Here is a 13,566-nt window from a genome sequence, read left to right as displayed (position 1 = left end):
GAGGCTCTAAAAGCTCCTTAGGAGCATCCTCAGTGTCAGATTCTTCTGAATCATTATTTAACAGATCAATTAAATCTCCATGCTCTAATAAAGGAGGCTTAGAAGGACATTTTATGGGAACAGGAGTCTTAATAGTTCATACCCTTTAACGAGAGATTCTTTTGGAACATTGTCAGGGAGATCTGTCCCTTCTTCTGCAGACAGGCTTTATTTAATAAGTCCCCACAAAGAAAATGCTTGAACAGGCACCTCTTCAGGGCCATGTTTAGTGTACCAACATCTTATATCTTTTCCAACTTTTTTTCAAACTTCTAAGTCTAAAGTTCCGTGGTCTGGAAACCAAGGACTAGTCTTTTGCACAAACTGCAAAAATTCTGACAAACTGTGTTCCTGGGCTTTAATACCTTTCTTTTTAGGGAATATTTAAGGATATCAATATACATTTGTTTCTCAGAGGAGTTAGTCTGTTCCATTTTTATACTTCTTGCTTCTCACTCTTCTTATATCAAGAGGTCCTGCAGCGGCCTTAGTGAGGTCTTTCTTCACAGCTAGTGGGGAACTCACCCTATCTCCAGATCCTATGTTAGGGTGCCAGTTGCCAGAGTCCAGCTCTGGATAAGGGCAGGGTCTGAAGTGGGTAGATGTAAGAGCAGCAACGGAGAAATCAGACACAGGACACTTCTTAGTTTCATTTCACAGGAGATAGACAGAGAGGAAGCGCATCTCGGTATGGCAAGACCTCCTCTGATAATCTGCATCTCCCACGGGCTTTATTCATACACAAAATCATTTCCTCATAGACTTTAATCATTGATTAAAAGTCTTTTCAGGCTGCATCCTTTTTCTAAAGTCTTCCGTGATTACATAAGCATATCAAAGTAAAAGAAACAATGAACAAACAGCAAGTTTCATGAGAACTACAATCTAGCGTCATTATAAAATCAATTCTTTTAACTCAATATCTTTCTCCTTAAAATTGGTGTCATAAAGCCTTGCAGTTACAGAAATATGAGACAGGATGTCTCTATTTAAGTTTGACTAAGTTAATAGATCAGAAGTTATTTCCTACCACCTGTTATATCAAGCTTCTCCTGTATTATTCTATTAATCTGCTATAATGAATATCTGATCTTTCTACGGAAATCTAATTCCTCGGTTCCTTGTTTAAATTCCTTCTTTTATATCTGGCATAAGACCACCATCCTTTCCCTTGACCTCTGAAATACAATGCTCTTCTCTTCATTCTTCCTACAATCAGAGAAGTCCTGATCTGACAAGTCTGCTCAGGAAACCAGGCAGTTCACTGAGCCAGAATGTTTCTCTTTGTGTCTCGGTCATAAACTCCTGTTTCAATATGGTCTCTGTCTTTATCATAATCCTGCAAAGAGTCAGAGAACATCAAAATTCCTAGGACTGCTTACTTTGCCTTTGGGCGGGTACCAAGGCTTGTCAAAATCTTTTCCTGTCCATACTAGTTCCGTGTTTCTGAGGTAAAACATGAAAGCCTAATAATTGTGTTATAGTTTGTCAGCTTCTAAAATTTCCCTAAGTTTTTCTTCTTTAATGATTTTTTTCCAAATCCTATGCCTCATGCTTACTAATACCACTTAAGTAATAGGTTCTATAGAAGACTCATTTCTTTGAGCTAATTCTCCTAGGAAACCACCATAAATTTTATTCTTACTAAGATCAGCTTTTTATAAGAATTATTACATTATCCCAGCTCTAGCCTTTGGTGAGGGGCCCTTAGCAGCCAAGAATTCAAACATTAAACATGTCAAAGACACAGGCAAGAGTTGTGTAGCAAATTCCACCAAGGGCAGTGAAGGGTCAGTCCAAGTCATCCAAGCACTGTGAGCTTTGTCAAGCAGTGCCTTCAAGACGCTTGGTAACCCCAGAGATCCAGTGTCCTCCTCAGACCCTTGCAGGCACTCACACATACATACACATAAATTTAAAAAAAAGGTTTTTTTTAAAGATGACCTTCTAGATATCAGAATGAATGAATCAAGTTGGGGTGTTCCTTGTGGGACTTAGAGGTTGGTAACTGTTTTCACATGAGTTCTAGGCAGCTTTTTGTCTCCTGCTTGGATTACTAGGGACTGCCAGTGGCGATACCACTAACCTAAATCTCCAGCCCTTAGTTGAGAGTAACAGAGTAATAAAATGCTAAGAATTAATCAGTTGGGAAGCCCACCACGCTGCCACCCCAGAGCGCAGACACTCCAGGAAGCACAGAGACCACACTGCAGCCCAGCACCCCCTGGGCCCTCTGAGACATGAGCGAGTAGGTGTTGGAGTGATGGGAGAGAAAGAAGCAAGCACATAGGCGGTGGAGAAATGGAGGACAGGCTGTTTGTGCGCTGTAAAGTGAGGCAGAACTGGAGACGTGAAGGCAGTTGCTGTGCTTGCTCCTTGGGAAAAGGTGAATAACACTGCCCATCAATTGAGCCAGCAACAAACACAAATGCCAGTGAGCCTATGCCTGCTTCCTTTGAGAAAACTGACCACTGTATGAGTCACTGTGACTCCCAGAGCCGCATCCTAGCCCAGGAGGAAGAGCAGTACCTGCAGACCGGAGACCCACAACAGACCGGACGTGTCCTGCTGTGTTTACTTCTCATCATTGGCCTATCTGATAATCTCTGTGGCTGTGGTGGCAGTTCAGCCTTGAGACTGGACGACTCTATATTGAACTATAGTTTTACCGTGCTGTGTCTAACCTTGGCCGGAGACTTATTTCTTTTGGAAGCTTTGAGTTGGACAAACACTTGAAGACACCCAGAGGCCCCACCCGCTACAATGCAGGGGGGGGCAGGAAGATGACACCTAGAGACCCCACCCAACGTGTGGTCCACTGCAGCACAACCACTATGATGTGCAAGTATGGGGCGGCGAGATGGAGAAAGAGAAGAAGTGTTTGAGTACTATGAAGAGAGGCGGATCTGAAGATGCAAGGTGGAGAGGAACAGCCTGATGTGAGGACCCTTCAAAGACACCTGAGGCCATGGTGAAGTCCTAGCCCATGCTTCTGCTGAGGGCCATGTCTGGGTCCGTGGCCATGCAGCAGTAGGGGTCTGTGTTGATGTCTAAGGCCCATGTCACCAACAAAGGCTTTGTGGATGCCCCTGGTCTGGACTGCTGCCTGGACCATGTTGATATCCAAGAGCTGCATAGAGTTAGTTGGTCCCGCCCCTCATGAAGAGCATGCCTTGCACCTCACCTGGGCAGCAGAGTAGAGCAGACCCTGTTGGCAGGGACAGAGGTGAACCAGCCCTGCCCCTTGCTGCCAGCAGCGTTGGATAAGCTAGTCAGGGTAATGCTGGAGAATTCTCTCTGGTGGTGAGGATGAGGAAGAGCTGGCCAACCCAGTTATCACCTGGGCCCAGAAACAAGGATATGAGTTGGCCCACTCCAACACTCACCTCCATCTGTGATCGGCTGGAGCACGTGAAGGGGCCGGTCCTGCAAATCCAAAGCTGCAGGATCTTCATGACACAGGGCAACAACGAGGAATCCGAGAGGAGTCCCAGTGAGGACCCAGTATTGCTAGTGTAGCAGAAGCCAAAGGCCTCAAACCAGACCATGACTCACTGCAGTGAACACTTGCAAGTAAAGATGTATGGACTAAAGGGTATGCTGTGTAATTCACTGTGACACGCTGCAGCTTCCATGACAAGATTTTTTTTAATTGAATTTAATTTTATTTTGGTGGGGAGGTGGCAAGGGCAGAAGGCAAATATGAAGGGATGGGGAGCTGAATAGGATCGGGGTGCATAATGTGAAATCCACAAAGAGTCAATAAAAATAAAAAGTAAAAAAGAATTAATCAGGGTCTAAGCATGATGGTTCACACCTTTAATTCCAGCAGTGGGGAGGTACAGATAGGCAGATCTCTGTGATTTCAAGGCCAGCTTGGTCTGTATAGTGAGTACTAGGCCAGCCAAAGCTAGATCATGAGACCTTTCTCAAAACAAAATAACAGGCTTAGGGATTTAGCTCATGGTAGAGCGCTTGCCTAGCAAGCACAAGGCCCTGGGTTCAGTCCTCAGCTCCGGAAAAACAAACAAAAAACAAACAAAACAATTGATCAATCCAGGTAGAGGGCATATAGGTTATTTTTTAAAAATATTTGTTGCTTTTATTTATGTGCATGGGGGGGGGGAGGGGAGGTGGGGAGAATGCAAATGTTTGTGGTTATCCTTAGAGGCCAGAAGAGGGCATCAGATCCCCTGCAGCTGGAGTTATAGGCAGCTGTGAGCCACTGGACCTAGGTACTGAGAACCTAACACTGCTCCTGGAACAGTGGCAAGTGCTTTTTATTGCTGAGCCGTCTCTAGCCCTGGGGTTTGGTTTTCAAAGTTTTATTATGTAGCCCAGTGTTAGGGAATGTTATTTTAAGATGTGTTACTTTTGTTTATGCTGCATGTGTTTGACTCTGTGAAGCTGTGTTACTGTGCCTGTGTAACACACCTGATGGTCTAATAAAGATCTGAACAGCCAATAGCAAGGCAGGAGAAAGGATAGGTGGGGCTGGCAGGCAGAGAGGATAAATAGAAGGAGAAAACTGGGAAGAGGGAGCTAGCTGCCAGAGAAGGAGGAGGACTCCAGGGGCCAGCCACCCAGTTACACAGCAAGCCATGGAGTAAGAGTAAGATTTACAGAAGTAAGAGGACAGGAAAAGCCCAGAGACAAAAGGTAGATGGGATAATTTGAGTTAAGGAAAGCTGGCTAGAAACTAAGCTGATCTAAGGCTGGGCATTCTTAATTAAGAGTAAGCCTCCGTGTGTGATTTACTTGGGAGCTGGGTGGCAGGCCCCCCAAAAAGAGTAAGAAAAACCAACAACAGCCCAGGGATGACCTTGAACTCCAGAATCGTCCCATCTCAGTCTCCTGGATGCCAGGATTACAATTGTGCACTACCAGGCCCAGCTTATATGTCTTTATTGTACTAAAAAACAAAACCCCATGAACCTTTCTGTATGTCTGATGTTTTGAAAAAGCTTAACTCTTTTACATTTATTTGTGTGGGTGTGGGTGTGTAGGTATATGAGGGCCAGAGGGCAGTTTGCAGGAGTTGGTTCATTCCATGTGGTTCCATGTAGACCATGTAGGTTCCAAGGATTGAGCTCAGGTCATCAGGCCAGGTGGCGTTTGCCTTTACTCACTGAACCATCTTGTGGGCACCTGAGAAAATTTTAAGTTATTCTTGGGGCTGGAGAGATAATGTTTAAGAGCTCTGGCTATTCTTGCAGGGGACCAAGGTTCAATTCTCAGAACCCATGTGGTACCTCACAACTGTCTGTAACTCTAGCTCCTGGCAATTCAGCAACCTCTTCAGGTCCCTGTGGGCACCGCACACATGTGGTACATATACATACATTCAGGCAAAAGCCCATACACATAAATGGAAATGAATTTTTTGTTTGCTTGAGATGATGACTCTCTGTAACCCTGGCTAGCCTGGAAGTCACTCTGCAGACTAGGCTGGCCTTAAACTCAGATCTATCTGCGTCTGCCTCCCAAGTGCTGGGATTAGTTAAAGGTGTATGCTACCATACCCAGCTAAAAATAAATCTTTGAAAAAGAAAGAAAAAGTCCCTGAGTACCATGAGGCCAGCCTCTCTGTTGTGAATCTAGTTCTCACAGCCTTGCTAAGGAAACTCGGAGATAATCCACGATCTCTTTATATGCATATGGAAGTCTCAGAAACCAATGCCATTTCTTTGGGAAATCTGTTATATTTCAAGGATTGTGCATGCTTAAGCAACCCTATGCTTAAGCAACCCTATTTGGGTGTTTTTGTTTGTTTTTCTGCTTAGCTGGGTTTTCTTATGCAAATATTAATAGAGTTTTGTAGAAGAATCATAACAAAGTGCTCCTTCTGACTTCATTGACACCAGCAGGCTCCAAAGCTACACAGAAAACTCTTGTCTTGAAAAACCAAGAAGGAAAAAAAAAAAAAGACTGTTTCCTAGAATGTGCTGAAATAAGACTTTGGTGAGCCCTTTGGGGTTTTTGATTTTTGTTTGTTTGTTTGTTTGTTTGTTTGTTTTTGTGGTTTTTCGAGACAGGGTTTCTCTGTATAGCCCTGGCTTCTGAGATTAGAGGGATGTACCACCACCACCCAGCTTGAAACAGTTATTTGTTTGTTTATTTTTTGTTTCCTGAGACAAAGTTTCTATGGAGTTTTGGCTATCCTGGAACTCACTCTGTAGACCAGGCTGGCCTTGAACTCAGAGAGATCCACCTGAGTGCAGGGATTAAAGGTGTGCACCACCACTGCCTGGCTGAACACATTTTAAAAAAAATTTTATGTTTGTGCTTGTCTGTATGTACACTCTGTGTGTACAGGTGTCCACAGAGGCCTGCACAGGGTGTCAAAAACCCTAGAAACTGTCATTACAGGCAGCTGTAAGTAACTGTGATGCCGAGGACCAAACTTGGGTCCTTTACAAACGCAGCAAGTGCTCTTTACCTCTGAGGCATCTCTCCAGCCCCCCAAATTCCATTTTTGAATAATAGGAACGTTATGCATTTCTCCAACATGTCTGAAATTATTGGCAGCTTGAGCTGGGGACAGGGTCCCAACTTCAGCATATCTGGGGTGACCGAAGAACTCTTAGTTAGGGACTAAAGCTCACTTCAGTAGTGGCCCTACTTGTTGGATTCTAGTGTTGTTTCCGTTTTACCACGATTGTGAAAAATCTCTGGGGCAAGTCCTGGGGGAACATTGTAAGCCTGAGAACCTCTCTTTGGGATTCTGTGAGGCTGTCTAGCACCGACTCCAGGCTTCCTGCTGCTGCCGCTGCCTTAGTCACCCCCAGCCACAGCCAAGGATGTGCTCATGTGCGGCTTCTTGTTGGTTGCAGCAATAGGAAATGCCTTTGCGGTCCTGAGCAATCCTGACAAGAGACTCCGCTATGATGAGTATGGAGATGAGCAGGTGACTTTCACTGCACCTCGAGCCAGATCTTACCATTACTACAGGGATTTTGAAGCTGACATCTCTCCAGAAGAACTATTCAATGTCTTCTTTGGAGGACATTTTCCTTCAGGTTGGTATCTTTATTTATTTATTTTTTTTAAGTTTTGCCTGCATGTATGTCTGTGTACCTTATGTCAGTTAGGTACATGACTTTAATCCCAGCACTTGGGAGGCAGAGGCAGGCAGATCTCTGTGAGTTCAAGGTGAACCTGGTCTACAGAGTGAGTTCCAGGACAGCCATGGCTGTTACACAGAGAAACCCTGTCTCGAAAAACCAAAAAATAAAATAAAATAATTAAATTAGTAAAAGTTCTTTAGAGGCTAAGGGAGCTGCCTCAGTGGTTAAAAGCACTGGCTACTCTTGCAGAGGACCAAGATTTGATTCCCAGCACTCACATGGTGACTCACAACCATCTGTAACTCCAGTTGTAGGAGACCTGACACATTCTGGCTTCTGCGGGCATTGCATGCATGTGATGCACAGACATAAGTGTAGACAAAAGACCATACACATTGAATTAAGTGATTTTTAAATGTCACAATGAATCGCTGGGCATGATGATTTATATATATCCATAGTATTCATGTATACACAGCAAGATATATAAATAAAATGTGTACACACACACACACACATACATATAATTCCAGCACTTGATGGGTGAGGAAGCAGGAGCAGCAGGAGTTCACGGTCATCCTTCAATACATGGCAAGTCTGAGGCCAGCTGGACTACGAGAGTCCCTGTCTCAAAACAAAATAAACTGGGTGGTAGTGGCACATGCCTCTAATCCCAGAATTTGAGATGCAGAGGCAGATGGATCTCTGTGAGTTTGAGTCCAGTCTGGTCTACAGAGCAAGTTCCAGGACAACCAGGGCTACACAGAGAAACCCTGTCTTGAAAAAACAAAAAACAAAACGAACAAACAAAACCCCACTACCACTACCAACAACAACAACAAAAAGAAACCCAGAAAGGGTAGCTGGAGTTCAGTGGCTGAGGTTACTGGCTGCTCTTTCAGACGACCCAGGCTTGAGTCCCAGTACTCACATGGTGACTCACAAACATCTGTGACTCCAGTTCCAAGGGATTGACCTCTGCAGGCATGCATGTGGTACACATACATACATGCAGATTAAAAACACTCGAGTCTTTTTGAGGGGAATGGGAGGAGGGGAGAGGGGACACTGTAGTTGGTATGTAAAATAAATGGAAAAAAAAAAAGTTAATAAAAATTTAAAAAAAAAACACTCAAGCTCATAAATAAATCTTTTATTTATTTGTTTATTTTAAGACAAGGTCTCTCTGTGTAAACCTGGCTGTCCTGGAAAGCTCTGTAGATCAGTCTGGCCTCAAACTCAGAGCTCTGCCTGCCTCTGCCTTGAGTGCTGGGATTAAAGGTCTGTGTAACCATACCTAGCAACATAAAATAAATCTTTAAGTGAACAAACAAAAATACATAAATTTGGGGTTGGAGAGATGGCTTAGCAATTACAAGCACTTGTCCATATAGAGGACCTGGGTTCAATTTCCAACAGACACAGCAGCTCACGACCATCTGTAACTCCATTTCCAGGTGGATCCTGGTGATGCCTTCTTCCGGCCTCCATGGGTACTATGGGCATATAGTACACAGACATGCAAACAGGCAAAACACCCTATCTTAGTTATTATTCTAGTACTGTGAAGAGACATCATGCCCAAGGCAACTCTTATAAAAGAAAATGTTTAATTAAGGGGCTTGCTAATAGTTTCAGAGGATTAATCTATTATTATCATGATGGGAAGCAGACAGGCACAGTAATAGAGCAGTAGCTGAGAGCTTTACATCTTGATCTATACACAGCAGTCAGAGAGAGAGAAATTGAGCCAGGTGTGGGCTTTTGAAACTTCAAATCCTGGGAAGGGGAGGGAGGCAGGAAGGGAGAGAACAAGGGAATCTGTGGCTGTTATGTAGAACTGAATAGTATTATAAAATAAAATAATAATAATAAAAAAAAAGAAACCTCAAATCCCAACCCCACTGACAATCTCCTCCAACAAGACCACAACTACTTAAACAAGGCCACACCTCTTAATCCTTCCCAAACAGTTCCACTAACTGAGGACTAAACATTCAAATGTATAAACCTGTGGGATCCATTCTCATTCAAACACCACATACCCATATACATAAAAGGAAATCTTTTTTAAAAAATCATAATGAAACCCATTTTCTTTACCATCAGTATGTGTAACAAAATAGAAATCCAGAAAGTATATCACAGACAGCTAGCAGTTGAGAAAATTCAGTGCCAAGAAAGTAAGTTGAATTTTTTGTGTTGCTAGGGATGCAACCGGAGCCTCCAGCGTGCTAGGCATGTATCCCATGCTGAGCTGTACCCCAACTACAAATTGGACTTTGTTTTGTTTTGTTTTTCGAGACAGGGTTTCTCTGTGTAACAGCCCTGGCTGTCCTGGAACTCACTCTAGACTAGGCTGGCCTTGCACTCAAACAGAGATCCACCTGCCTCTGCCTCCTGAGTGCTGGGATTAAAGGCATGGGCCACCACTGCCCAGCAATAAATTGAATTTTATGAGTGGCTATTAAAGATGCTAGTGACTGGGCCAGAGAGATGGCTCAGCACTTAAGAGCACTGACTACTCTCCCAGAGGACCCAGGTTCAATTCCCAGAACCCACATAGCAGCTAACAACTATAACTCCAAGATCTAACACCCTCACACAGACATGCATGCAGGCAAAACACCAATGCACATAAATTAAAAATAAATAAATTTAATTTAAAAAGATGTTAGTGACTAATACTGGACACAGAAGCAGACGTAACTATGTCAGATAGGACTTATGGTCAAAATGCTATCTTCTCGCCTTTTGCAGTTTTCTCCCACAAACTTGCAAAGTCCATGAAGTCAGGAGAGCCTTGCACATCCCATGCCTGGCTGGCCCCCCAGCTCACCTATTGCCTTTTTTTTTGCTGGGTCAGATAGACAAATGCCTGTCTTTAGCCTCTTTGGGAACAAGACTTTGAAAAGGGCCAAAAAGGAATTACCATCTAATAAACATTCTCTCTCTTCCTTTTTCCCTCCCTCTCTTTAATGTCTGTTTTCCAGGAAATATTCACATGTTCTCAAATGTGACAGATGACAGTCACTATTTTCGCAGGCGACACCGCCATGAGAGGACACAGACACACAAGAGAGAAGAAGAAGATAAAACTCAGGTGCGTGTGCAGCCGAGATCATGCACATGGGCATACTGAGCCTGCTCCTATGGTATATAATCAGCCCTAGAAGTGCAATTGAGCTTTGTTTGTAAAATGTACTTTAAGCAATGGTAAGAGCTGGATAAGTGACCCACATGGGCCAGAATGTTGGTAATCCTCCATCCCTGATCCTTTTTTGTGTTTTCATAGGGTAAGGGTTTGTTTCTTTCTTTTTCTTTCTTTCTTTCTTTCTTTCTTTCTTTCTTTCTTTCTTTCTTTCTTTCTTTCTTTCTTTCTTTCTTTCTCTCTCTCTCTCTCTCTCTCTCTCCTTCCTTCCTTCCTTCCTTCCTCTCTCTCTCTTTCCCTCCTTCCTTCCTTTCTCTCTCTCTCTCTCTCTCTCTCTCTCTCTCTCTCTCTCTCTCTTTTAAGTTTTTGTTTTGTTTTGTTTCATGGATCTTAAAGGTACTTATTAATAAAAACAAACCTGGAGCAAGGTATTCGGGTGAATGCTAGAAGATCAGAGAAGCAGAATAAACCACAGCCACCTCACCTTGCCAGTTCCTTAGCTGATCCTGTTTCCTCAGACTGGAAGCCTCTGAGTCCTTATCCAAATGGATCTCAGCTGGAACTGCTGCTCAAAAGCCTAAAAGCTTAACCAGGCCTTAAATACCATTCTGCTTCCTGATATCATTTCCTGAAATTAAAGGCTCTTATTATCACACCTGGCTGTTTCCAGTGTGGCCTTGAACTCACAGAGATCCAGGCAGATCTCTGCCTCTGGAATGCTAGGATTAAAGGCGTGTGCTACCACTGCCTAACCTCTATGTTTAATATTGTGGCTGTTCTGTTCTCTGACCCCAGATAAGTTTATTAGGGTGCACAATATTTTGGGGAACACAGTATCACCACAGTTTTGTTTTTGAGACAGGTTCTCTCTGTGTAGCCCTGGCTGTCCTGGAGCTCATTATGTAGACCAAGCTGGCCTCAAACTCACAGAGATCTGCCTGCCTCTGCCTCCCAAGTGCTGAGACTAAAGTCATGTGTAGCTAGAGTTTTCCTGCCTTGCCCACAGTCAGGACAAATCTTTGTCACCCGCCAGTCCCACAGCAGCTCAGACCCAACCAAGTAAACACAGAGACTTATATTGCTTACAAACTGTATGGCCGTGGCAGGCTTCTTGCTAACTGTTCTTTTATCTTAAATTAACCCATTTCTATAAATCTATACCTTGCCACGTGGCTGGTGGCTTACCGGCGTCTTTACATGTTGCTTGTCCTGGCAGTGGCTGCAGTGTCTCTCCCCCAGCCTTCCGCTTCCCAGAATTCTCCTCTCTCCTTGTCCCACCTACTTCCTGCCTGGCCACCTACTTCCTGCCTGGTCACTGGCCATCAGTGTTTTATTTATATAGAATGATATCCATAGCAGTCATGTGCCACCATGTCCAGCTTGTGGGGCTGTCTTGATCAAACTTTATTGCAGAAAATAAGAATCCCTTTCAAAATATTCAGAACTAAAAAGAGTGTTAAGTAAGAAACCAGGAGAGGGGGCTGGAGAGATGGCTCAGAGGTTAAGAGCTCTCACTGCCCTTCCAAAGGACCTGAGTCCAATTCTCACTGACCATATGGTGGCTCACAGCCATCTGTGATGAGATCTGATGCCCTCTTCTGGCTTGCAGGGATATGTGCAGGCAGAACACTGTATACATAAAAAACACATAAACGTTAAAGTTTAAAAGAAAAGAAAGAAAAAAAGAAACTGGGAGAGGCTCATCGCAGCTCAAAAGGCAACAGCCCCGCTGGGATGGACCCAGGTGTCCAGGCTTGGTGGCACTTTGACTCCTGAGCTGTCAGGTGGCTGCACACACTGTACCTATTCAAAAACAACAAATACTGTGCCCCACACGGTCTGGGGAGAATGGGGTCGTCTCTGATAGAGTTGGATGTCATCAGTTCTGGACAGCTGTGGCAGAGGAAGAGCTGCTTCACAGCAGCCGCTGGAGCCCCATCCGCGTCTGGCGGAATTAGAGACGCAAGGGACAGCGGTCATCGACAGTCCAGGCTGGGGGGCTTCCCTTACCCTCTCGGCAGAGAAGTGAGTTGTTTGGTTCTAAGCTGCAGTCCAGCCGTTTGGGAAACCTTGGCTTTGTGGGTGTTCCTGTGCCGTGCGTCAATAGTCTGCATTTCCTCTGGGATGTCTGTATGCTCAGACACTTCATTTTTTCTTTTACAGACTCCATATTCCGCATTCGTTCAGCTGCTTCCAGTTCTGGTGATTGTGCTTATTTCTGTCATTACTCAGCTGCTGGCTGCTAACCCCCCCTATAGTCTATTCTATAAATCGTAAGTTGAAAATTCCAATTTTTCCTTAGTATCAGACTTGGCCAGGTGGTGGTGGTGGTGGTGGTGGTGGTGGTGGTGGTGGTGGTGGTGGTGCACACCTTTAATCCCAGCACTCGGGAAGCAGAGGCAGGTGGATCTCTGTGAGTTTGAGGCCAGCCTGGTCTACAGAGTGAGAATTCCAGGACAGCCAGGGCTACACAGAGAAACCCTGTCTTGGGGGAGAAAAAAAAAGGAAATAAAAAGAAAAGAAAGATGAAAGACTTAAGGTTTTGCTGATTCATGCTGACATTTCATTTCACCTTCCACTGTGGAAAATGCTGACCTTATGTTTCAAGGAATAGCCATTCAAAGTTTCTCTAGTGATTTCTGTGGAGGTACTAAGTTTAGGTGCTTGAAAACACCTGCACTAAACCAAAAGGAGCAACCAAGCAGTAATAATGTAGACTTAAGTGGGTAGCAGCTGCCTGTGCCTAAGGAGTGCGGTTGTTTTTACAGAGTGACACCCTCTGGTCAACCGAGAAACAGGCAGGATTGGTTCAGAAGGACCAGCAGAGTGGTTTGAGGTTCCTAATCAATCCCTCTCGCCATGGTGAAGTTAGGAAGAACTCCGGTGAAGGCAGGGGTGGAGGCTCATACCTGCAGTCCAGCATGGAGGAGGCAGGCACAGAGGACTGCTTGGTTCCAGGCCAGCCTGAGCTACAGTGAGAAAGAGCGCCAGAGAAGAGAGATGGCAGAACAGAGAGAGAAGAGGAGAGGGAGAGAGGGCAGGTTGTGATGATAGATTGATAGATAGTGACTGGAACCTAGTGACTTTTCCAATTTTTAATTGAAAGGAGAGTGGAGAGATGGTTCGGAGGTAAGGAGCACTGGCTGATCTTGCAGCAGACCCAGGTTTAATTCCCAGCATCCACACGGTGGGTTACACCATCCATAATTCCAGTTTCCGGGGATCTGATGCCCTCTTTTGGCCCCTGTGGTCACCACGTATGCAAATAGTTCACAGACATTCGAGCAGGCAAAATGCTCATACACATAA

At 44.5% G+C, this 13,566-nt stretch overlaps 1 protein-coding gene across 3 annotated transcripts in view; it reads left to right on the top strand.

The window, feature by feature from the left end:
* Positions 1-13,566, top strand: part of Dnajc18 (DnaJ heat shock protein family (Hsp40) member C18) — a 45,597-nt gene that overhangs the window by 21,013 nt on the left and 11,018 nt on the right. For all 3 annotated transcript variants that reach the window (XM_016009292.3, XM_042263735.2, XM_076554973.1), the window contains 3 exons: positions 6,873-7,058; positions 10,100-10,209; positions 12,421-12,530. In XM_016009292.3, the coding sequence (XP_015864778.1) occupies positions 6,873-7,058; positions 10,100-10,209; positions 12,421-12,530 (406 nt within the window). The remainder of the gene's footprint in view (positions 1-6,872; positions 7,059-10,099; positions 10,210-12,420; positions 12,531-13,566) is intronic.

Source organism: Peromyscus maniculatus, chromosome 19 (genome assembly GCF_049852395.1).
Source record: "Peromyscus maniculatus bairdii isolate BWxNUB_F1_BW_parent chromosome 19, HU_Pman_BW_mat_3.1, whole genome shotgun sequence".
NCBI lineage: Eukaryota > Metazoa > Chordata > Mammalia > Rodentia > Cricetidae > Peromyscus > Peromyscus maniculatus.
The sequence above is the reverse complement of the archived record's forward strand: the minus strand, read 5'-3'. Positions and strand labels throughout refer to the sequence as shown.